Source organism: Halichoerus grypus, chromosome 14 (assembly GCF_964656455.1).
Source record: "Halichoerus grypus chromosome 14, mHalGry1.hap1.1, whole genome shotgun sequence".
NCBI classification, from domain to species: Eukaryota; Metazoa; Chordata; class Mammalia; order Carnivora; family Phocidae; genus Halichoerus; species Halichoerus grypus.
The window spans coordinates 88,885,553-88,910,384 of record NC_135725.1 but is presented as its reverse complement, the minus strand read 5'-3'; the positions used below and the strand labels follow the sequence as shown (position 1 = coordinate 88,910,384).

At 43.5% G+C, this 24,832-nt stretch overlaps 1 protein-coding gene across 3 annotated transcripts in view; it reads right to left on the bottom strand.

Moving 5' to 3' along the window:
• Window positions 1-24,832, bottom strand: part of NUP214 (nucleoporin 214) — a 98,572-nt gene that overhangs the window by 61,760 nt on the left and 11,980 nt on the right. Inside the window, exons 1-13 of one of the 3 annotated variants that reach the window (XM_078061902.1) lie at window positions 23,244-23,521; window positions 22,804-22,930; window positions 21,559-21,720; window positions 17,760-18,207; window positions 16,079-16,254; window positions 13,880-13,977; window positions 11,008-11,094; window positions 10,653-10,802; window positions 9,571-9,729; window positions 6,591-6,694; window positions 4,508-4,690; window positions 3,746-3,831; window positions 3,562-3,645 (exon numbers count right to left, since the gene is read on the bottom strand). In XM_078061902.1, coding sequence (XP_077918028.1) covers window positions 3,562-3,645; window positions 3,746-3,831; window positions 4,508-4,690; window positions 6,591-6,694; window positions 9,571-9,729; window positions 10,653-10,802; window positions 11,008-11,094; window positions 13,880-13,977; window positions 16,079-16,254; window positions 17,760-18,207; window positions 21,559-21,685 — 1,702 coding nt within the window. In that variant the 5' untranslated portion in view covers window positions 21,686-21,720; window positions 22,804-22,930; window positions 23,244-23,521. Of the gene's footprint in view, window positions 1-3,561; window positions 3,646-3,745; window positions 3,832-4,507; window positions 4,691-6,590; window positions 6,695-9,570; window positions 9,730-10,652; window positions 10,803-11,007; window positions 11,095-13,879; window positions 13,978-16,078; window positions 16,255-17,759; window positions 18,208-21,558; window positions 21,721-22,803; window positions 22,931-23,243; window positions 23,522-24,832 lie in introns of those variants that run through there. The other 2 variants (XM_036117073.2, XM_036117074.2) reach the window with 2 other exon arrangements.

Genomic DNA, 24,832 nt, shown 5'->3' with positions numbered 1-24,832 from the left:
AAATTAATATACACTGTATGTTAACTATACTGGAATTAAGATAAAAAACTTAATAAATATATTAGAAATAATAATAACAATAATGTGAGCATGTGTGGTAGAGAGGAGAAAAATAAAGCAATTGTGACCAACGTTACTAGGAAATATGGGTGAAGGGTAAGTGGGTGCTCACTATTGTTCTTGCAGCTAGAGTTTTGAAATTTTTCAAAATAGCAAGTAAAAATTACAAATATCAAAAGAAAAAAAAAACAAACAAAAGCAAAGGCATACTTTCATTTATGTCCATACAGTGGTACCTCTTGGGAGCTGGAAGACTGGGGTGCACAAGAGGGGTCTAGGAAGTTGGCAATGACAAGGTTCTGTTTCCTAACCCTGGTAGAGGTTACATAGATGGACATTTTTGTTTTGTGTTCTTTTCTGTACATGTGTTATAGTTCACGACTGTAAAAGTTAAATATGTTTTGGGGTGCCTGGGTGGCTCAGTCGGTTAAGTGGTTGCCTTCAGCTGAGGTTGTGATCTCAGGGTCCTGGGATCGAGCCCCAAGTCGGGTTCCTTGCTTAGCAGGGAGTCTACTTCTCCGTCTCCCTCCGTCCCTCTCCTCTGCTCGTGCTCTTTCGCTGGCTCTCTCTCTCAAATAAATAAAATCTTTTTTAAAAAGTTAAATATGCTTATATGCTCTGAATTATTCTTTATAGTACATTTCCTAGACTTAAAGTGCTTGAGTCTAATATGCAGTTTCTGCTTAATGTCTGTATTATCTTCCTATTTGAAAGTCTAATGTGGTCAGAGACTATGTTTCTCTTATTAACCCGTGTCTGGAACAAAGTAGGCAATCATATTTTATTGAATGATCAAATAAATTACATAAATCTCACTTCTAAGGAATTTATTACGAAGATAAAATCAGAGATGTGGTTAAAGATTTGTGAACAAAGATGTTCTGAGCAAAATCTTGGCAATAAGATTAACACTTAACAGGAACTGGATAAGTAAATTACTCCCAATACAAGGAAATAGTGTGCAGTCATTAGAAGGCATATGTTCAATATTCGAAAACAGAAGGCAGACGAAAGGCTCATGAAAGTTATTTTTCAATTTTAAAAATTTTCCAGGGCGCCTGGGTGGCTCAGTCATTAAGTGTCTGCCTTCGGCTCAGGTCATGATCCCAGGGCCCTGGAATCGAGCCCCACATCGGGCTCCCTGCTCCATGGGAAGCCTGCTTCTCCCTCTCCCACTCCCCTTGCTTGTGTTCCTGCTCTTGCTATCTGTCTCTCTGTCAAATAAATAAAATCTTTAAAAAAAAAAATTTTTTTTCCGTTTTTTTTATTGTGGCAAAATACACAAAACATTAAAATTTCCCACCTTAACCATTTTTTAAGTGTACACTTCTCCAGTTTTATGTACATTCACACTGTGGTGCAACCATCTATCTCCAGAATTCTTTTCATCTTGTAAAACTAAAATTCTGTACCTAGTCTACATAATCCCCCATTCTCTCCCCCTTGGTCCCTGGCAACCGCCATTCTTTTTGTGTCTGTAAATTTCATGACTCTAAGGACCTCATCATATAAGTGGAATCATACAGTGTTTGTCTTTTTGTGACTGGCTCATCTCTCTTAGCATGTTGTCCTCATGGCTCATGCACAGCGTAGCATATCATCAGAATTTCCTTCCTTTTTAAGGTGCATATATACCCCATTGCGCTTACCCATTCAGCCGTTGATGGACACCTGGCTTGCTCCTCCCTTTCAGTTACTGTGCATAGTGCTGCTGAGAACATGAGTGTACAGTTATCTGTTTGAGTCCCTGTTTTCAGTTCTTTTGGGTACCTACCCATGAGTGATTTGCTGGATCACATGGTAACTCTCTTTCCCATTTCTTAAGGAACTACCCAACTGTCTTCCACAGTGGCTGCGCCATTTTGACCAACAGTGCACGAGGGTCCCAATTTTCCACATCCTTACCAATGTTTACTTTCTGTTTCATACTAAGAAACCGTTAGGACACAGAACTACAAATGTTATAGTCCCAATCTCATTTTCAAAAAATCAAATTTATGTATGCAAAGAAAAAAGTTTGGGAGTAAACCAAAATGAACTAACTGATGACATACCTAGATTGAGGGATAAGAGTTATTTTCTGTTCTTCAGACTTTTCTCTATTTTTCCAATTACACACGAAGAAAATATATTCTTTAGACATAAAAAAAAGGCTATTAAAAATTCCCTTGTCGGGGCACCTGGGTGGCTCAGTTGGCTAAGTGTCCAACTCTTGGTCTCAGCTCAGGTCTTAAGCTCAGGGTCGTGAGTTCAAGCCCTGCACTGGGTGTGGAGACTACTTACAAAAAAAAAAAAAAAAAAAAAAATTCCCTTATCTATGACCACTATTTACCTAACTCAACACTATATGATTATAGAAAAATTAATAAATCATGGTACAGTAAGATTAAATTAAATTTCCTTCTATTTTAATTACCAAAAAGCATTTGTTGTTGGTATAAAAAAAAAGTTTCAACTCAAAACAGAATTTCAAAGACAAAAGCAGATATGGGCACTAAAGCAAAGCAGGATTATGTATGAAGTTGTACATGACAAGTATTTTTTTTTTAAGATTTTATTTATTTGACAGAGAGGGGGAGAGAGAGCATAAGCAGGGGGAGCGGCAGGCAGAGGGAGAAGGAGAAGCAGGCTTCCCACTGAGTAGGGAGTCCAATGCGGGGCTAGATCCCAGGACCTCGGGATCATGACCCAAGCCGAAGGCAGACGCTTAACCAACTGAACCACCCAGGAGCCCCTGACAAATATTTTTTTAAAAAAGATTTTATTTATTCATTTTAGAGAGAGAGAGAGCATGCTCAAGCAGGGAGAGGGGTAAGAGGGAGAAAGAATCTGAAGCAGACTCTGCACTGAGTACAGAGCCCAAGGCGGGGCTCGATCCCACAACCACGAGATCGTGACCTGAGCCGAAACCAAGGGTCGGACGTTCAACCGACTGTGCCACCCAGGCTCCCCACATGACAAGTATTTTTTAAAAAGAAAATTGAGATAATAATGTAGATAATTTAATGACAAAATTCTCTTTCATTAGTCACATGGCTTCTTTTCCACAAGTGTGTTGTGCCATCATTCCCTTATCAGCAGTTTTTTGCTTTATTTCCTAAGTAGTTCCCCCCCAACCCCAATGCAATTCTACTCAAAACCCCATACAAATGAGACAAGTAAAGCATCTCCAGACAAAGCAGAGGCCTGGGTCCCTGGCGCCAGCTCAGCCTCCTCCAAACCCTCGGGAACCACCACCATATAACCGAAGGGCTGCAGAACACAGTGTCAAAGGCATAGCAACCACTTGAACTGCGCTGTCCGGTATGTGTAAGCTGCTCCCTACTCTAATTAATTCAGAGGGACAACAGATTCTGGGGACATTTTCTCTATTTCCTATCAAGAACTAAAGGAAAACACAGACACACAGACACAGATACATTCAGACTCCTCCTTACATCCTACTTCCATACCACGTACTGCATGTTTGATGCTAAAAAATTCAGGACCAGTTCCCTTTACCTGGAGCAGTGGATCTCACTGGGGGAGTCTTCCTCTTGGCCAAGAAGTTTCTCAGCTGTGCCTGTTTCACGGGTGACAGTTTAGCTGCAAGAAATTCATGAACCCATAAATGCTTAAGACTTGGTTATTAAGAAGTCAACAGAAGAGGACATAGAGAGTTAAAGAGTGAGAAGAATGTGTTTACCTGGCACTCTGGACAAGGGCTTGGTGTGAGATTCTATGGTGGTTTTCAATAAAGCATTACGGAGACTTTCGAGGTCACTGTCAAAACTGAAAGAGGATCGTGTTACATACAAACCAACTATGACCTGAGAAATCTCCCAATATAAATGCCAGAGATGAAAGCCTCCCCAATACAGAAATAGGAAATCTGACCAATCAACATAATCAATCCAAAAGGAAAGAGATTACAATCTCAATACCTCCCCACCCCGGGGCAAACACAGCACTAACAGCGCTTTAGCACAAAGGGCAATTAGAAGGTACACATTCAGCCTAAAGGCAGAAACATAAAATCACCCTGGTAACTGCAGGAGTAAACTGTCTAACTGCCAGGTCTGAATGTTTCTACTCAAACAAAATGACAAGTCTGAGCTTCTAGACACGTTAGTGAACCTAATTCTACCAGTTAATTTTCAAAAGAACAATGCTATTTCTATAGGATCTGCCATCATCCGCTGGTACCTGTTTCATCTGGCACGCTTTATTTAACTCTCCAATAATCCCCTGAGGCAGGTATTGTTACTCCCATTTTTTAGGCAAAGGAACAGAGGATCAGAGAGGGTGAGGAACCTGACCAGGATCACACAAGTGACAGCAGAGTCACTTTCAAACCCACATCTGAACTACTCTACGACTTCTGCACCTGACTCCCAAATAGTTATCTGTTCCTTCAACCACATTCATCGAGTGCCAGTGGCACCGACAGGCCCGTTCCCCTGCACACCCGTGAGTGCCGCTCTGGGAGGTGACATCCGAGGGAAGGCTCCACTGGGAGGTTTGGTTATAGAGACGGAGCTGCTGGAGACTGTCCACTAGGTGATTCAACCTCTTCCTCTGCTGGTTGATGATTTCCCGGTTGTTCGCTAGGGTGTTAAACAATGTCTCTCGCTCTGGCACAAGCAAGCGCCTGTTGACAGCAAGGAGGAAAGAATTCGACATGAATGGTGCAAGTACTACAACTCCAACAGTGAAAGAATAAAATGGAGAACCCCCAATGGACAGGCAGCATCAGGAAATTAACCAGAACATAAAAAGGGGATGAAAGCTTTACAAGGATAATACAGAATGAGGAAGGGGAAGCTTACGGTAAGCAGCCTGGGCCTGTAGCAAAGGACAGCGTCATCGGACAGAACCTCACAGGTGTTCCGGGGAAGAAAAGGGTGGGAGACGGAGTAAAAAATGGGGCGGGGGGGGGGGAGATGCGTTTAGCTATATACTTAGGGCTTGTCTATTTTCCTGCAAGTCAATTACACCAAGAAAAAAAGCCCTGGGGTCCACTAGAGGTCTATGGAAATCGGTCATTTCTACAGGGTGCTGTTAAAAAACACTGGGATAAGCGCTCAGTTTAGCAACAGGGAGGTACCCCACCTGAAAGATCTAAAACAAGAAAGGAACAACAGTACCTTTCTTTCTGGTGACAGGACAGTGCAACATAAATTTTTAAAAAGGCATTTCAGTAGGCTACGAGATAATATTTAGATGGACTTAAAAACAGAGATGTGCTAGAAACCTATAGATTTATGAACTTAAAACTCTGCAGAAAAGGAACTTAAAAAAAACAAACAAACATGTCAAGCAGAAAATCCATGGTTGTCATAAAGGGGAAGAAAGCCTGGTTCCTCTGTTAGCATCATACACTTTTTAGGAAGCCTAACTTATTAATTAGCAGAGAGAAATCCATCAGTCATGCAGAACAGAAGGCTCCTGCTGTCAGGTCAAGCCATTCCCTCCCATGCACTTGAACATGAATTCAGAACCAGCACAGTGAGCTGTGAAATCTCTAATGGGGCCCAACTGCCCAGGCCACAGAATCCTTCCCCTGCCCAGCGTCTGCAGCATTGATGCTCACCTCTACCTTCCCCTACCTATGCTCCAAACTGAGGCTCTCAGGTCAGGTATAAAGCCTTCCTCCGTGTTGTACAGTATGACATATTAGAATCTGTTTACTGAATTTTAAGCACATTCTAGCCCAACCCGTGACATCACACCCACTTACAGGTTCTGTGATCCCACAGAATAGCAAGTAAACAGATCATTTCCCGGTTTGTTTCCTTACAGGGCTAATCACACTAATCAAGTGTAGGTGTTTCAGAAGCCGAGCATTTTGAGGGCTGATCTGTTTCTCGGCTTTCCTGTGGGCACCTTCACTGTTCTCAAGATGTACTGCTTTCTATTCCTTCAGGAAAACAGATGGCATACAACCAAACATCCGGGGACAGAAGAGCAGGGTAGTACAAGGCTTTCCTGCACCTTTCTTCCTCTCTTCCTTCTAAGTTATCCACACTAATTAGGAATGTTTTCTCAACAAGAAGATTTGGAATATACAGAAAAGTATAAAAGAAAAATTCCTCTTAATCCCACCTCAAAGATATAACTGAATATTGTGACTGATTTATTTCTAGCCTCTTTTCTACGTTTAGACCTCCAAACTGAGATCATCCAGTCTGATTTTTGTCTTACCTCCTTCTTCCATATTTTTTTTGGGGGGGGGGGGAAATCAGTGGTTACACAGTATTCCGCATTAAGGAAAAAATGTGACCGGACTTATTTAGCCACTCCTCTAGCTTCTAGATATTAGGTTGAATCCAATTTTTCACTGTCATATATTCTGCTGCAATATAAATTCTTTTATGTAAACTGTTGCAAATGTTGCTATTATTTCTGTAGAATAAATATCCAGAAATATAGTGACTGGGTCAAAGAGAATGAACAATTGTAGGGTTTTTAATCAGTGCCCCTAAATTATCTGTTAAAAAGGCTACAGCAGTGTCTCCTGCAACCCGTGGTGGATGAGAGACCTCGCTCACTTTTGTTTTCTCTTTTGTTCCAGATGCCGATCCCATTCCAAGTCTAGCACATCGTTCACATCTTGGACAGCAAATTTCACATATTGATGAAGGCGCCGAATTTCCTACAAGAAAAAAACGAGAAGGCAAATGACTAAGTTTTCCAGTAGCTTGGAGGAGGGTGTATTAAAACAATCAAAATAATTTTGCAATATTTTTCTACTGAGAACTGTAACGAAAAAAAGAAAACACAGGAGGCTTTAATATAATCATTAGAACGTTATAATTAAAGCAAAAACAACAGAACTCAACCTTTTTAACTGCGATAGAGGAGCGGTTACAAAGCACAGGGAAGCGGGTTGGGTGTGCCGGCCTAGGGCTCCAGGGAACATGCTGTTGCTTATTCTCATTTGTCAGCTCCTATAAAGCAACTCAACATGCTCTAGGAATTTTCCACTGCGCTCTGCTGCTCCAACAGCACATCCATTTAGCTTTTGTTCTCCCACCCATGAAATTAACTGTAATACAGACAAAATTACCCTACAAAAGTGCTGAAAATAATTCTGAACCTATGTATTCATAGCATGGGACACCGAAGTCTTCTTACCAGTTGAGAAAAACTCATCTCTTCTCAAAGAATAGTATCAGCACTAGACATGGGACTGACCATTCACTAAAATTCACACCTATTTGAGGCCTGCAGTAATTTTCTTTAAACTTCAGTCTGGTGTTCACCTTCATGGCTACACAACCTGACTCAAAAATTAAAAGTGAAATAAAGATGAAGCATTCCATTAAATATGTATACAAAGGAAGACAATGTGCTATGCACTAGGAGTAAGTTTTTACATCTGTACAAAGTTCTTACTGTGTTTAACTGTATTTTTGAAATTACTCTTGGCTAAGGGTATATGGACCTAGTGGAAAAAGAGCAAATTGTCCTTTAAAAGGAGCCAGGCTGGGGTGCCTGGGTGGCTCAGTCGTTAAGTGTCTGCCTTCGGCTCAGGTCATGATCCCAGGGTCCTGGGATCGAGCCCCGCATCGGGCTCCCTGCTTCTCCCTCTCCCACTCCCCCTGCTTGTGTTCCCTCTCTCGCTGTGTCTCTCTCTGTCAAATAAATAAATAAAATCTTAAAAAAAAAAATTGCAAATGCATTTAACTGCTGACCCAGTGATCTCTTTAAAAAAAAAAATAATTAAAAAAATAAAAAATAAGGAACGCCTGAGTGGCTCAGTCGTTAAGCGTCGGCCTTCGACTCAGGTCATGATCCCAGGGTCCTGGGATCGAGCCCCGCATCGGGCTCCCTGCTCAGCGGGGAGTCTGCTTCTCCCTCTGCCTGCCGCTCCCCCTGCTTGTGCGCTCCCTCCCTCGCAAATAAATAAGATGAAAAAATTAAAAAATAAAATAGAATAAAAGGAGCCAGGCTGATCCCAGGAAGCAGTAGTAACCTTAGCACCGAGTACAACCTGCAGCTCACTACTCGGACGGCTGCTGGGAGGCCTCCTTTGAGCACAAGCGCCGCCGCGCCTCGTGTGTTCGCGAGCACTGCTGCTTCTGCATGCCCTCCCACTGTCTACCCGACAAGCCAACTTCTCTTTTAAGGCCTGTCATAGCTACTTCTTCTCTGTGGCCTGGCTGCTCCCTCATCTGCACTGCCATAGCAACAGATGCCAAGATCACATGTTCCCTTTTCCACCACCACTTATCCAGCTGCAGGGACGGGACAGCGTGGCGCAGTGGTGAAGAGGCACAGGCCCCACACCAGACTCCGGCTCCAGCATTTATTCACGGGGACACCTGCGCCGTTCCCGTATCTGCTTCCTTATCCTTCTTTTGTATGTGGTATGCGCTCAGTAAATGCTAGCTATAATTATCTGCTTGGTACTGTGAAAAAAAGAAAAGCATTTCCTTTTGAATGGGGAAAGTGTCCCCCCAAAACTGTATGCTTTTCTTTTCATTTGGACACGGAGCAAGAGGTGAAAATGCACGAAGGAACAAAATGTATCTCGATGCAACACGGAGGTGGTCATTTGATGAGTGGCAGGCAGGGAGCCTGCTCTCTCTTGCTAAGACAGTAAATACCCACAGTCCTCCAGCAACACCACAAGGGCTGAGGACACAGCGGGGGTTCCTCAACCTCTCCAGGACAAGGATCATTTTGTTCCTTTTCCTACCATCGGTCAGTTTACCAGGTATGGGATGGAAATGGCAGAAAGTGTAGAGTCCGCAGTCTCAAACTCCCTGAGGCAGGAGGGGATTCATCACACTCACAGACCTCACATCCTAGGCGAGGAAGTTCAGAGCGGCCAACCGTGCACCCTCTCCTACCAGGACTCTGGGCAAATGTGAGGAGGGAGGAGGTAACCCCGCTAAAGCTTGTGATGCAACAATTTTCAGTAAATTGAAAGATGAAAACAAAAACCAGATTTCACTACAACAGAGAATAAGAATAATCATAAATGAGAGAAGTGACTCTGCTGAAGTATGGTGCACAGGAAAGAGCCCCAGCAGGTGGAGCTTTCCAACTGTTCACTCTTAACTAACATCATCATCATGGTCAAGCTCCTTAGACCATGGGGCCCAACTTCCTTAACTGTATAATGGAATCAGTAACTCTCATCTTGCAGAGCAGTTGGTTTTGAAGTCTAGAAATAACGTGCAAAACACAGCCAGCACTGTACTTAGAGCTCAACGAGTAGTTGTGACATGAAACCTTATTATTCATGATTTGATTTTTAGGTATATTTTTTTTTCAGTGGTATGCTTTCTACCAAGCTTACAGTTTACTCAAGAATTCTAATGTTAGTTTTAATTCTACAAAACATGAAGGGGAGAAGTGCTGTTTTCATGGCCACGGCCAAGGACATCTATGGAAAGTGGGCAAATTATTCACAGGAAACCAACAATTTCCTAAGGGCAGGCATCCGAATCAAGACCTGACAAAGGAGAATGACTTGCAGGAGTTGGTTTTAAACAGCTCATTTGGGCTGGATTCTCCTACCTGGAGCTGGGCTTCGCTCTTGGGGTCCAGGGGTCTCTTATAGAGCAAGTGCAGATACCCAGAGTCGCAGTCCCTCTCGTTTTGTTCCCTGGCTTCTTCCACACCAGCAAAGCCCTCAAGTAAAGTTGTTTTCAGGGTACTGATATCTCCATGAAGAGACTAGAAAAGGTACAAGGGCCATATTGAGACAAAGAGTAGCATTCCTGAGAAACAAACCTTTCTGTCCGGATCAAGGACAACTATTTGGTGTTTCTCAAACAGCTTACATGATGCACCTGTGAGTACACAAAAAGAAATTCATACAAAAAAGAAATTCACTGCTTGGAAAGAAAAAACACAAATATTCACTTTTTTAAAGTTATTTTTTCTTCCTCATTGAAAACCACATATTCCAATGACCAGAAACTCAAAGAGTAAGAAAAGCTACTGGTCGTACCTAGAGTCCCACTGCCTGAAGACAACCACTGCCGACACCCTGGAGAACTCTCCTCTTTCCAAGGAGAGTTTTCAGAGCAGGGCTCTGGAGGCAGACAGTCGGGGAGTGGCACGTGGTAACTGGGTAGCTTTGGGCAAATTATTCCACCTCTCTACGCTGAAGGTTCCTTACTTGCAAGAGACACAGAGCAATAGCACCTACCAAACAGGACGGTTTGAGAATCAGCAGTAATACTTGATATTTTTACATTGTATATGCTCGTAAACCTCTTTACTATAATCTTTAACAATTTATTATAAAATATGGTAAATTTTCAAATATACCTAAACTAGTAACTATAATAAACTTTTACGGAATGGCTGGTATTTGTCAATGGGATAGAAACTATTATTATTCCATTTTCTATATGAGAAAACTAAAACCTAGAGTAGCTACATTAACCTGCCTAAAGTCACATAATTTGTAAAGTGCTGAAGACAGGATCTGAACTTGGGCATTCCTAGGTAAACTACTCATGCTTCTATTAAAAAACAAAAAAAACACAAAAAAACAACCACACAACACCAGGGTCCTTGAAGAATGGAGTGCTAGGAGAGCAACTTTTAAAGTGCAATTCAACTCAGGAAGAACGTCAGTAGGCACAGACCTCCGTGGTCTCTTTAATCTCCAAAAGAAAGGTGTGCAGGTCGTCGGATTCCGTTCGCAGCATCTTCATCTCCTCCGGAGTGCCCACTTGGAAACAGGCTTTGGAAGTCCGGGCTTTCAGCTCTCCCAACTCCTTCTGAAAGTGCGCAATCTGCGGGAGCCAGAAAAGAGGAAGGACCTCAGTCTGAACGGGGTGGCGGTGCCGTCACGGCTCCTGGTCCCTCAGAGCATGCAGCTCCAGGGCGCACCATGGCCAAATGCCAGAACAAAACGGTCATGCACGAGTCTGCACTCAGAGCCACTCCAGTCTCACGGTCAGAGCTACTTCCGGAAAAAATCTGCAGGAACGACTTTACCTCCTCCCCGATTCCAGCCATCACAGGATCTGACTCTTTCCACTGATGTCCCTGCTTTTCTGTAACAGGAGGCTGAAGTGGTTTCGCCTGAAATGGAAGGCACAAGGTTGACAGATGCACGCCCACCATGTGAATGGCTTCTTGAAGCAGCTACTTCAGTGCCTGGCACCCTCACAATACAGTCACTGCTCCCTCCCCCCTTCTTTCGAACCCATACTGACAGGGTACCTACTTGGTGTGAGGCATGCTCTAGACAGTGGAGAGAGAGGTGAACAAGACAGAGGAGGTCCCTGCTCTCCTGGAACTTAGATTCTACTGGGCTAAGACAGGTAAGAAGTAAGCAAGTCAGATCATCTCAGCTGGTGATAGTGACAGGACAAAAGTAAACAGGAACTTAAGAAGAGAAAGGGGGCACGACTGGAGAGGAGAGGGCCCAGAAAGCCCTCACTGAGCACAGTCTCTGCACTGAGTCCTGAGGTAAAGCAGAAAGCTACGGGAAGTTCTAGAGGAAGCACCTTCCAGGCAGCGAGAGGAGCAAGCGCAGAGAATGGGAGGCAGGAAAGAACTCTGGCATGTTGGAGGCCAAGAGATAAAGTAAATGTGGGCCCAGGGAAGTCGGTGGGGAGGGAACTGGAAAGGGCTGGTCAGGTCGTGTATGACTAAACCAAGGAGTCTGAATGTTTTTCTAAGAGTGGTGAAAAACTACTATTGGCGTTCCAGGAGAGTTTGTTCTTTGATTTATGATTTTGAAAGATCCCTCTTGCTGCTAAATCGAGCACAGATGTCAGTGAGAGGGAGAAGAAATAGGGAAACCAGTCAGGAGGGTAACGAGGCAAGAGACAACAATGGGCTGAAATAATGACGCTAACAGGGGCAACAGATGTGGATTTATGCCACGCACACGCCACATCAGAGTACAGCTGACAAGATCTTCCACTACTAAGGACTAGGGGGAGCTTCTGTTAAATAGAGGGATCCAGAATGACTTCTGGGTTTGGGGCTTGAGCAAACCACCTGGAACAGGTTCTGGAGGAGACAGAAATCAAGAATTCTGCTGTAGAGACGTTGTAACTTGAGATGGCTTTTAGATTATTTGATACCTACAGCAATTACCATATAGAGGATTTTTAGACTAAATAAGCAATCATTAAAACAGAAAACATTTATCTAATAAATACCATGTGTCGTGCACTATGCCAAAACCTAGACTTATAAGCTGGGCATTTACTATGAACCCCGTAAAACAGCAAGCATTTATGTAAAAGTCCAAGTCAAGCATTATGCCAAAAGCACCTGTAAATAGAGCATTTATTGTGTGCCCTGTAGGGGTGTGTGCTGAGGGCAGGAGTGAGGCTGGTGGGGAAAGAGAAGGAAAAACCATGACTCTGGTCCTGAGGGCACACAAATCAAGTGGGAAAGTGACATAAAATTCTCTTGAAGTTAAACCATAATAATAAACTGAGGTGACAGACTGTAAATCTAAATATGAAAAGAAAATAATAAAGCTTTTAGAAAAACACAGGAAAATATCTTTTTGACCTTGGACCCAGAAATAATTTCTAAAACAGAACACAAAAAGCACTAACCTAAAAGAAAAGGTGATATACTGAACTATATTAAAAATGTGTCATCAAAAGACACCACAAGCAGAATGAAAACGCAATTACAGAGAAAGTATTTGCATTATGTGTGTGCACACATGCATGTGTGTACCCGACAAGGAACTCTTACAGAAATCAGTAAGAAGACAGACAACCCCATAGAAAAATAGATTAAAGACTTGAGAACAGACACCCCATTAAAGAAGATATTCAAATGGCCAAAACCACATGGAAAAAAGGCTGAATTTTAGAGGTCATCAGGGAAATACTAATTAAAACCACAAAATACGACAATAAAAAATGAAAACTAGAAAGACCAGTGAGGACACAGAGTAGCTGACTCTCATATACTCCTGGTGGGCATTTACTGAAGAGAAATATACACAGCAATTCCACTCCTCTGCGTACGTCCAACAGAAACGCATTCGTATGTTCACCCACAGACCTATGTTGTGACCCATGTTCACAACAATGCTATCTGCGGTAACTTAAACCCGGAAGCTCTTCAGGTGTCTGTCAGGGGCAGAATACACACTTGTAGTACAGCCGCCCAATGAATTCCATACCGCCACAATGATATGGATCAATCTCACAAACATAATGTTGAACCAAACTGCCCGATACAAGAATACACACTGTGTGATTCCATTTTAGAGAAGGTATGAATAGGCCAAACTAAGTTCCACTGTCAGAAATCATAGCAGGGAGCCCCCTTCGGCAAGGGGAGTAACTAAAAAGGGCACATGTGAGGGAGAATTCTGGGGTCCTGGTAACGTGCCATTTCTTGACCTGAGTGTTGGTTACCAAGGCATATTCAGCTGGTGTATGGGAATACTTTTTTTCCCATATGTATTATATGCCAATAAAAAAATTAAGGAAAATGATGTTATGGGTAAACTGAGATGTTATGGAAAGCACAGAAAAAGACGGCAATGGATAGGTTTCTCAGGTTCTTTGGGAACGAGAGAAAAAAATCAGGTACTACAGTCTTTTCAGACAGAGAGAACACAGCAAAGTGAACAGCACAGCACAGACAAGCTCAGGAACCAGCAGAGAAAACAACGCTAAGACTCTGGGGTTGAGATAAATGGCTTTTAGGAGCACACATTATAAATGTTCCAAGCTCATACTTTAGTGTTTCCCATCACATAGCTCTGAGTACTATTTCAAAGGCATGAATTCTAAAACACAAAAACCAATTTTATAATAAACATGCATGGCGGGGGCAACAGATGAATATACACACCATGGTAAGTCAGGTTTGAACATACCTGGGGAGAGCCTGACTTTGCCACTGGAGGGGTTATCCTGGGTGACTTCTGTACCATTGAGGGCACGGGGCCTGGGCTGCCCTGAGTAGACCGCCCTGCTGGAATAAGAGGTCAGTGAAAACAGAGAGCATTTCTTGCCATTACTTCTCCCAGCATTGCCCTTCCCTCAAATCTAAAAAAAAAAATAAACTTCTCAGTGTCCCCGGCCCCCGTTTCATGGTTTTTGTTACCAAGAGTAGCATCTAGTTTGTTAGGCCTGTTCCAAGATAACAAAAAGCTAGATGTGAAACTCTTTTATAAAGCAGATAACACTGGAATGTCTCTGATAGTAGTAGGCATGTGCAGTTTTGTGCAGGCCCCGGAGGCTGGCCATTCGGCCCATCCTTACTCCCCAGAGACTTCTGTTGCACCTCTGGGAACTGGGGACAAAGTTTAAATAATCCCATTACCTTGTAAGAACTCACAGGGTCTTCAGGACCCTACTGGAAGTTTCTAGAAAAAATCTTGCTCTTTTGCACATTAGAATCACCTAGGGAGCTTTTAAAAAAACAAATATACCAAAAACTCATACCCAAACCTCACCTCCAGAGAGCCTGATTGAACTGTTAGGGAGAGGATTCCCCAGGGAGTCTAGAGTGCCACTGGAATTGTAATCCAATAATCCAGCACCCTCCAAACTTTAAGAATTAAATAATGCCAGCGGGGAGGGGGGTGGAGATCTGGGTGGTGAGCAATGGAAATGGAGACCGTGTATGCGCATCACAGTTCAAATTTTCTCTCCCACACTGAAAACAGATGTGAAAAGACTAAGGCAAGACTCCTTAACTTTCTGGGTCAGAGACAGATATCTTTCAGAATTGGAGGGAAAGTCCTAGAATGGGGTGACTTTGGCAAACTCCAGAAGGCCGTCTTCTCTCGTGAGCAATAGGTAAGATAGGCAAGAGAGTTGATTCCAGGAATTCACAGCTCAGTGCCTGCTCAATATTTACCAAGATACCATTATTCCTGACACTCAAGCACTATAAATGGTTACCCAAACATGTCTGGCTACGTATCATCGCTGACAATCATGAAAATAACCCACTTAAAAACTGAGACAGACCTGGCAAACACCATCTAACCACATGAGCAAATTCACATTACTCACATTAGGACAAGACGAAATCTTGTGATGTGATACCCATCACCTATGTGGTATTACTGCCCAAAACGTTTAAATAGAATCTCATCGTGTGGAAACAATCAAGTCCAAACTGAGGGACTATTCCCAAACTACTGGCCTGACCTCTCCACAAACATCAATGCTGAGAAAGATGAGAACAGCAAAGAAATATTTGACAATGAGACTAAAGAGAAAAACTGGAATAGAACATGTGGTCCTTGACTGGAGGGAAAAAGGCCATAAAGAACATTATTGGGACAACCGTGGAAGTGTCAATGTGGGCTAGAGATCAGATTATGGTTACATTTCCTGAGTGTGATAATGTATCACGTACCCCTGTATTTAAGAGATACGTGCTTACGCATTTAGGGGTGAAGTTTCTGCGACTAACTCTCAAATATTTTATTAAAAGAATGTATGCTAAAAAGACACAAAGCAAATGGTGCAAAGTGTTACCAAGCGTTGCCTTGGTGGAGGGCACAGTCTTCATTACACAGTTTACACAACCTTTCTGCAGGTATGAAAGGGAAAAAAGACAGACCAGGTACATTTGCTCGTGGAGTTGTACCACACACTTCAATCCAACCTGGTTATGAGAACTATTTCCACTTGTAATCTTTATTTAACAGACTTGCTCACAGTAGGGCTGAGTGTGAAAATCACAGTCAGCCATCAGAAGCGAGAAGCCTAAGAGTTACCGCAGGCTTTTCCTCCTCTACGGAACTTCATGAATTATTCTATAACTGCCCTTCACGTAGGGCAGGCTCCACACGAAGACAGATGTCACACAACAAGAGACTTGTGTCATCAAGTACACTTAGCTCCATGAGAAACATCTGGAGAGCCAAGGGTGGCAGCACCCAGGCCGCGGCAACCCTCCCAACGGAGAGTACAACCGTCAGAGCTCACCACTGTGAGATACAGGAAGCAAGAACGACGATCTAGTCTGACTACGGTGGCTTGGGTTCCTAACAACTGAAACACGCAAATGTAAGAATTCGGGGCTGAGCTCTGCAGCAGTTTGCTTAAAATCATACCTGATGCTGAGGGAGAGACTGAGGACTTCGAAGACACAGAGCCAGGTGGTGCTGAGAGCGGCGTGGGGTGGCTGAGGGGTCCAGAAGCAGCCAGCTTGGAGGCAGAGGGGAACGGCAGTGTCACGGGCGCACCCTGGGAGCTGATGGCAGGAGTGGAGGGAGCCACGGCAGTGAACCTGAAACGGCGGCCCGGCGGCGTGAGGAGCGCCTGCACTGAGGCTCCTTCACACTGGTCGTGAACAGTGCCACCAATGGGTGACTCACTGCTCCTATGGGCTTGCCTTCGTGAAACATAAATGTTTAGCTATTTCTTACAAACGGTGAACGCTGCAAGGCAACATTTATCTTATCTTCTGCGTATTGAGGAGTAAACTACTCCATGAAAATAACGAGCACCTAACATGAAGGAGAAATGAAGTTTATCGGGACGTGAAATATTTTTCTTTTATCAAGCCAAGTGAAAAAAAAAGGAGGCTGGGACTCCATTATACTTAGGAGGGGCTAGTATTGTCCTGCCGAGGAAATTACCGAGGACTCGCTTTAGGGCACTCACCCCCTCTGGGGAGTGAGAAAGGCAGGGGGAGCAGATCACTGGCTTTGGGACGCTCACGGGCATGGAAAGGTAAGTCTTCCCTACAGAGCAAAAGCTCGGAAACAATCTAACTGTCCAGCATGAGTGGGCTGGCCAGAGACATTTCAGCGAGGCTACAAAGTGGAATCCCAGGCAGCCGTTAGAATGAGGTGGCTGTGTGACAACGGCAGCAGCGGGGGCGACAGCGAGCACCGCCTCTGCGGCAATGAGAGCCAGCAGACAGGAGAGCGGGCAGGCTGGGAGGGGTGTGTGGTATCAGCCGTCACTTTCTGCAGGAGGCTTACACTCCAGCGGGGAGAACACAAGCAGCAGATAAAGAAGTAAAAAATGGGATCTGAGTGAGCTGGTTGGACCCACATGGGGAGGAAACGGAGGACCATGTTAAGGAGTCTGGACTGTCCTGGAAAAGAAGTGAGAAGCCCCTGGGGCCCGTCAGGCAGGAGAGTCACCTGACACAGGTACAACTTCACAGACCACTGTGGTGGCTGTCACTAAGCAGTTCAGAGCGTAAAGGGGAAAAGGACTATAAGAGATTCATCCCCCCACCCCCCACCAAGGACGTATATTCCTTATTGCTTCATTTTTTAAAATAAGGAATATCAGGGCGCCTGGGTGGCTCAGTCGGTTAAGGATCCAACTCTTGATTTTGGCTCAGGTCATGATCTCAGGGTCTTGAGATCCAGCCCCACATCAGGCTCCTTACTGGGCATGGAGCCTGCGTGAGATTCCCGCTCTCTCTGCCCCTCCCTGTACACGGGCACTCTCTCTCTATATATATATATGTAAATAGAAAATAAGGAGAATCTCCTACATTTTAAATCTGAAAAAGCAAAAACAAGCATATAAATATAAACCTCTAACGATTTAAAAAAAAATTCGAAGAGACTCTTCTGGACTCCATCCACTGATTAAACACAAACATTTTATGTTGTTTAAATTCTTACCATTTGCCATTATTACTTTGGAAAATAAGAAAAAAGTGAAAATCTATTTGTAACTTCACCCACAGTGACTCTATTTCCAGTGAATAACACGTGATATTTTTACTCATGCCACAGAAGCAGCAAACTTTCTTCAAGTGTTACTTACTTCTCGCTAAGGTTGACCTTGACTGAGGAGGCTGAGGGTGGGAAGGCGGGCTTCAGTCCTATGTTTGGAGCAGACACGCTCGGCATCGGCGTGCTTTCCAGGGCAGGCTTAAAACCCGAGGATCCAAAGGAGAACGAGGCAGCGGACGGCGTCATGGGAGAGGCCACAGGGGTGGGAGCTAGGGAGGCTTGAGGAGGAGGAGCAAAAGAGAAGGTGGATGCGCCCGAGCCACTGGCATATGGAGGGGGCTCCCCTGGGACAGAAGCAGATGACTTCAAGGAGGAAGAACCGAAGGAGAACAGTGCAGGAGCTCCAACAGCAGAAGGCAAAGAGAAGGTGGAGGGGGCAGCAGCCAGCGACGAAGGTGGACCAGGGACGGGTGCCGCAGGGGCTGGTGCGTCGAGCTTCTGTGGGGCTTGAGAGGAGGTTGGGGTAGTGGGAGTACTCCCTGCAGTGAACAAAATGGAGAAAAAGGAAGGGAGAAGTTAGCATCGTAACAATGGAAGTCCACATGACAGAAAGCAAGTGGAAAAGGGCTCATGGCAGAACAAAGCCAGAATGAATGTTCAGTCCTAGTTCAAGAGGGGGTAAAAAGGGAGTGGGGTGGATGGTGGACTTGCCATAGCAAACTTTCCACATGGTAAGATGGACAGAACTTTGAAGGAAAAAGAAGATGGGGAAAGACGTTAGATTAATAGGACTTCACGGACGGGGGGAAAAAATGCATGTCTCAACGTTACAGTGAAAAACCATTTTGCAACATTTCACAGCAATCAGGAAAAAACTTTCATTCAGACCTCCACTTCATAATAGTCACTAAAACCAATTCCAGCTAAATTAAAGATGTCTACACATACAGAAGCACATGTATGCGTGCCTCTCAAAACAAAGGAGGCAAAAAGTGAGTCAAGTAACAGTCTAACAACTTGAAATTTAGAAGTAACCAAAAAAAAAAAAAAAGAAAGAAAATCACAAAAGGAAAAGATTAAGATTTGAGATTTGACTGAGTAAAAACGGTTACATAACTAAAAAAATCTGTAGTAAGTAACCATGTTTTATATTTTCTTAAAAAGCTCATACAAATCAAGATAAAGAAATTTCAAAACCTTGATATAAGTTGAGAACCTAATTCGTAAAATAATACTTCAATCTGTCTAATCTAAGAAGGGCAAATTTAAATGATTGCACATTTTTATTGTTCTCTAAATTATCAAAATTTAAATATGTATTACCCTCTATGTTTGGAAGGGAAAAATGAACCTGAAACCTTTTACACCAGTACCTAATTTAGCATAACCTTTTAGAAAACACTTTAGCATTATATCTCAAAATCATAAAAAATAGATTTAGTAATCCCACTTCTAAGAATAAAGCCTACAAAAATAACCTAAGACATGATAAAGACATTTAATACAACCGAAATGGTAAAAGATGTTCAATGGAATAGTAAGCACTCTTAAATGAATCACAAAGATTACGTAAGAACCTAGAAACAAAATTTACATTAAAAGCCTGCACACCAATGATGTATACAACAGGATTACAACTATGAAGAAAGATGTTTATGAAAAAACACTAGAAGGGAAGGCAGGTTTAAATATTTTTCTATTTTCCAAACTTTCTATAAACATGTTAATTTGCCAAACTCAGTAACTCGATAAATAAATAAGAAAGCAGTATTTTTTATCAATACATTTGTTATTGGGTCTTGATTCTTCCGAACTGTCTGAGCTGACTGATAATTTACCTTCATTATGTCAAAAGTAATGAAACACTTAGGATACAAGTATGAAAATACTTCCGAAAAAGAAGACCCCAGTAAATTGCCACTTTTATGGAAGTGTAAAAATGCAAGCAAATTTATTGTTAATACTTCTTTCACACAATAAATATGGAACCAGAGACAGCTAACTTCTTTAAAGACATGAACATAGAGATGTTCATCACTTCCACACACATTCAAAAGACCAACGTGAAAGGTATATGCCAGACCCGAAAGAAATCAGAGGCACTTTCCTAACATATGAAAACCCCCGTGATCATTCACCCCAGCATCCGTGGAGCTGTAGCGTGGAAATGGGCAGAACCATTAACATCTCCTGGGCCCAACGCCTAGGCTTTAGCTACAGCTGGCAGGCTACTTTCTCCCCCTTCCAAGGCTCTCTTCCACTCATCTGAACATGGCTGCCTCCTCTGGACCAAGTGTGAAGGAAGAGGGGGCTTTCTCTAGGAGAAGCGAACAATAAAACTAGCCTCTGCTTGTGCTCAGGGGTTTGATGGGCTAGTAGCAAAGTCCTTCACATTGGACTGTGCTCAGAAACAAACATCATCCCGCAGGCTCCCAACTTCATGGGGTGTACTTCTTGTGGACAGAGACAGACTGTGCAACTGAGTGTAGATAGTGCGTGGTACTCAGGAGCACTTAAAGAAAAAAACAACTCAAAGAGGATACACTGTAGATGATGAGATGCCCCAGCACAACGCTAATACAGACTATGCACAGTCACCTGGTTGACTACTTGGGGTCGCACCGCCAAATGACAGGAGCCCGAGTGTCTTGGTGGCTCTATTCATGAACCACCCACTCTGCATTGGGAAGCAGCAAGAAAACAGTGTCAACCTTATCCAACCTGGCTGGTCAACATGCTTTTTCTTAGATAGAGAACTGGTTACACCACACATTTTTTAGCCAGAGATAGTTATATAGTCACAGAATTCACAGAGAAATAGTGGTGAAATTTTAAAATATGGAACAATCCTCTTTTAAAAAGTTTTATATTTTGGGGGCACCTGGGTGGCTCAGTTGGTTAAGCGACTGCCTTCGGCTCAGGTCATGATCCTGGAGTCCCAGGATCGAGTCCCGCATTGGGCTCCCTGCTCAGCAGGGAATCTGCTTCTCCCTCTGACCCTCCCCCTCTCATGCTCTCTATCTCACTCTCTCTCAAATAAATAAATAAAACCTTTAAAATATATATATGTGTACATATATATATTTTTTAAAAAAGTTTTATATTTTGTTCTCACAAATGATACACTGTCAGTGTGAAAAATGTGAAAATACAAATTAGCGTCTGCATGTGTGCATTTATGTATGTGAAGAACAGGCACCAAAATGCTGACTGTGGCTACTGCTTGATGACTGATGGGCTCTTAAGTGATTTTGTATTTTCTAATTTTCCTCCAGTAAACATATACTACTTAAGCAATATTTTCAAAGAAGAGAAGGAAAAAAAACCTAAAGAAAATTAAATATAAACAAAATCTCCATGTTCCCACCACCCAGATATAACCACTATTTAGATTTTAACATCCACCTTTCTAGTATTCCCTAGGTATATGTTTTTTTCTCATGAGAACAGAATCATAAAGTATATAATACTTTCTCATGATATATTCCACTAGCGCTTTGTCAACAAATGCAACATTTTTAAGTTACATGGCATTCACTGTATGCATGTACAACCACATATTTAACCAATCCCTCAGGACTGCACGTGTCTCTAGGATTCAGACCATATAATACAGGGTGCTGTAACAGGATATTGTTGGTAGATTACCTGATGGGATCCATCTGGCTGGGCTTCATTTTCCCTAAAGTAAAGGTTGGAGAATAAAGCTTGTGGGCAAGGGGATGCAAGAATGTGCGTGTGTTCAAGCAAAAGTTGGTCCCTGCCTCTTTAAGACAGACTGGCCCGGTGAAAAGGACCACTGTATGTCCCTACACAGTGTTCATCCTTGGCAACGGTCCGGAACAAGCCCCTGGTATTCCCTCTGTGCCAGAGCAGGAAGAGACACGTACCTGACGACTTGGGTTGTCGCTCTCCTTCTAATGACAGCCGCTCTGGCGTCTTGATGAGGGACCTAACCCCAGGATTTTGATTGATCATATAAAATGGACAAAGCACACCATCTGTTGAAAGTAACATAAGAACTGGAGTGGGAGGAAGAGTCTTCTCATCATCTGTTAAAAAAAGAAAGTGCAAGTGAAAAAACAGCCAAGTCATGAAGGGCCTGGGTGGGAAGGGAAAGACTGCCCTGAGCGAGAAGGGGTGTAGCAGACTGGCCCCAACAGTAGCTCAAGTCTGTTTGTTCCCACTCACACCCGAACAGCCTCTCGAGCATCAGCTCTTGAAAGAGAGCTCCTGCCATTATCAACTGCCACTGTCCTGCCGGGCCCCGCAGGGGAGCTCCAGCAGACTGCGGCAGCCGTGACTGTCCCTAAACTCCCAGGATTTTTTACAAGTGTCTCAGTGTTCAAGATGTTCCCCTGACCGAGACAGGCGTCTCTAGGAGGGGGCCGGTCTAGCAGAAAAGTGACAGACTACATACTTTGGAAAACACATGGAAGGACACAGAAAGGTGAGTCAAACTACTTTATATTCATTCACAGTTGAACCCTAACTTGTATTCTGTCAACTAAGATTTGAAGAGAATCAGAGTAAATGAGCTAAGGAGACCCAATGACCTGACCCGGGAAAGGACAGGAAGGAGCTTAGCGGTGCTCGATGAGGACACCTCTCTACGCTGAAGCGCCGAAGAGCAGAGAACACGTGTTCCGCGGCACGTGTGCAGCTCTGCCACGTCCCAGCAGGGAGAAGACACACTCAGAGCACACACTCAGGCCCGCTTTGGAAGCCAAGTGCCTGAGGTCCCCATTCTCTAACCCATGTCTTCACACCAAGCACTGCTATGCAGGACTGGGCCAGGCTGCTATTCCCGTGGGAGGCCACCGGAGAACTGGAGTGCTCGGAGAAACAGGGTGATGAGATCCCTGTTCTAGATTTGGCCCATATGCAAAAGCACATACAGATACGCGTGTATGCGCGCAGAGTTTGGCTTTTGTCTTATCAATGAATGTCCATCAAGTTAATCTAGTCTTGTCACAACGCACTCTGTATCACTCTTCAAGTGGAAATGTGCTACCAGAAGTTAAAAGTGCCCCACAGAGTAGATCCTGTCACGAACACGCAGAACAGGATTTAAATATCAACCACCATTACAAAGAAGACCACTTCTGCACTGAGCTACGTCAGGCCATACTTACTGACGGTGATTTCCACTTGGTTAGTATAGTCGATGGCAACGCCCACGGGCAGCGAGTCATCACTCTTGTCGGTCACAGGCAATTCAGCTCGACTAGAATCCTCCAGGAGCCAAGATTCCCAATTAATCTGGAAAAAAGAAGATGAAAATGCTATGTTGGTTAGAGCTTTGCATTGGTTCTCCCATTATTCAAACAGGAGAGAAGAAAAGACAAGTCCCTTGGTTTAGATTTATGTACTGACTAGACTAAAATCTGGGAAGATGGTCTAAAAGCCATGAGCATCCTAGCAAGTGAGGGGTTAATTTTTCAGATTAACCTATGTATTCCTGGTATACCATGTCCCTGCCTTGTGAATAAATAATCACTATCATGAACACTTTCCAAGGAACCACCCACCCCAACTAGGTAGATTCCCAAAAATGGTGGGTGAATCTTAATACCTGCACCAACCAGTTATTAGCTGCTCCTAGAAATGTGGGACTGGTACCAGGAACTCCAGTTGATTGCTACTGTGGTCTTCAGCAGTGTGGCTTATAAAGCTGGCCAGATGCCCTATGCTCACTTATCCATGGAGTTACCCTTAGTTCTTGTCTTCCCAGATCTTGGCATCAGTTTCTCACACGGGCCCCTCTTCCTGCCTTTGGGGTCCTTGAGAAACCACTAAGTTTCTTATGGTGTCACCATATGCAGTATCTCGTGACCTACTTTGTGAGAAGAGGAATGCCTTCTCCCCCACCCTCGCCTTTAGCACACCTTCCCCCACTCCCACCCTCTGGCTGTTGTCATCTGGCTTGTCTTTTGCAAAATCAAAACTCGTACTGTTTACAAACCACTAAGTCCTTCCCATAAACTCCCCTTCTGCTTATGTCTATGCTTGAATGGGCTGTATGCCTGCCAATAAATGATTTCTGATTTTTTTTTTTTAAAGATTTTGTTTATTTATTTGACAGAGAGAGACATAACGAGAGAGGGAACACAAGCAGGGGGAGTGGGAGAGGGAGAAGCAGGCTTCCCGTGGAGCAGGGAGCCCGATGCGGGGCTCGATCCTAGGACCCTGGGATCATGACCTGAGCCGAAGGCAGACGCTTAACGACTGAACCACCCAGGCACCACCAATGATTTTTGATTTTTAAAATCACTACATTTACGTAACTTTCAGTGTTGACCAAAACTGGGCAGCATGAATCAAAAGGGAATAATGCTCCATGAATAACAGAGAAAAAAGCAAAAAGCTGTTTAGGAAAGGGAACGTAATCATACTCCATGACTTAGCTATGGTGTGAACAATAGTCACATTCACAATAATGTAAACAAAATTGACTTCAACTTTGAAAAACAATCTACAGACAAAATAAAAAAGACTTAATAATCACTACAGAACAGAATGCAAACAGTACGAGTTCAGATTTTGCAAAAGACAAGCCAGATGACAACACCCAGGGGGTGGGAGTGGGGGAAGGTGTGCTAAAGGCGAGGGTTGGGGAGAAGGCATTCCTCTTCCCACAAAGTAGGTCACGAGATACTGCGTATGGTGACACCATAAGAAACGAACGTAAAAAATATTACTTACGGTTGCAAAGGTAACCAACAGAAGAACCTACAACAGTTCTGTGAGCCGAGAGGAAGGATGAGAATTTCAGGGCCACATGTGGGCTATATCCTTACCTACCACAACAGATGCTAAGGTCTAAAATCAATAATCGCTAACTAGTGATGAAGCACATTATTATTTATTTTTTTTAGAGGTGGGGAGAGAGGCAGAGGGAGAGAGACTCTTAAGCAGGCTCCATGCCCAGCACAGAGCCCGACACAGGGCTCTATCTCACAACCCTGAGGTCAGGATGTGAGCCAAAATTAAGAGTCGGACGCTTAACCAACTGAGTCACCCAGGCGCCCTGAAGATTTAGAGATAAGGAGGTAACCTTTAAAAGTAAAAATTTACAAGATAAAAAAGGTCCCCTGTAAACAGGGCTGGATAAGGATGGGGTAGGGCAGGGGTCATATTTTTTTCACTTATAAATCCTTTCTA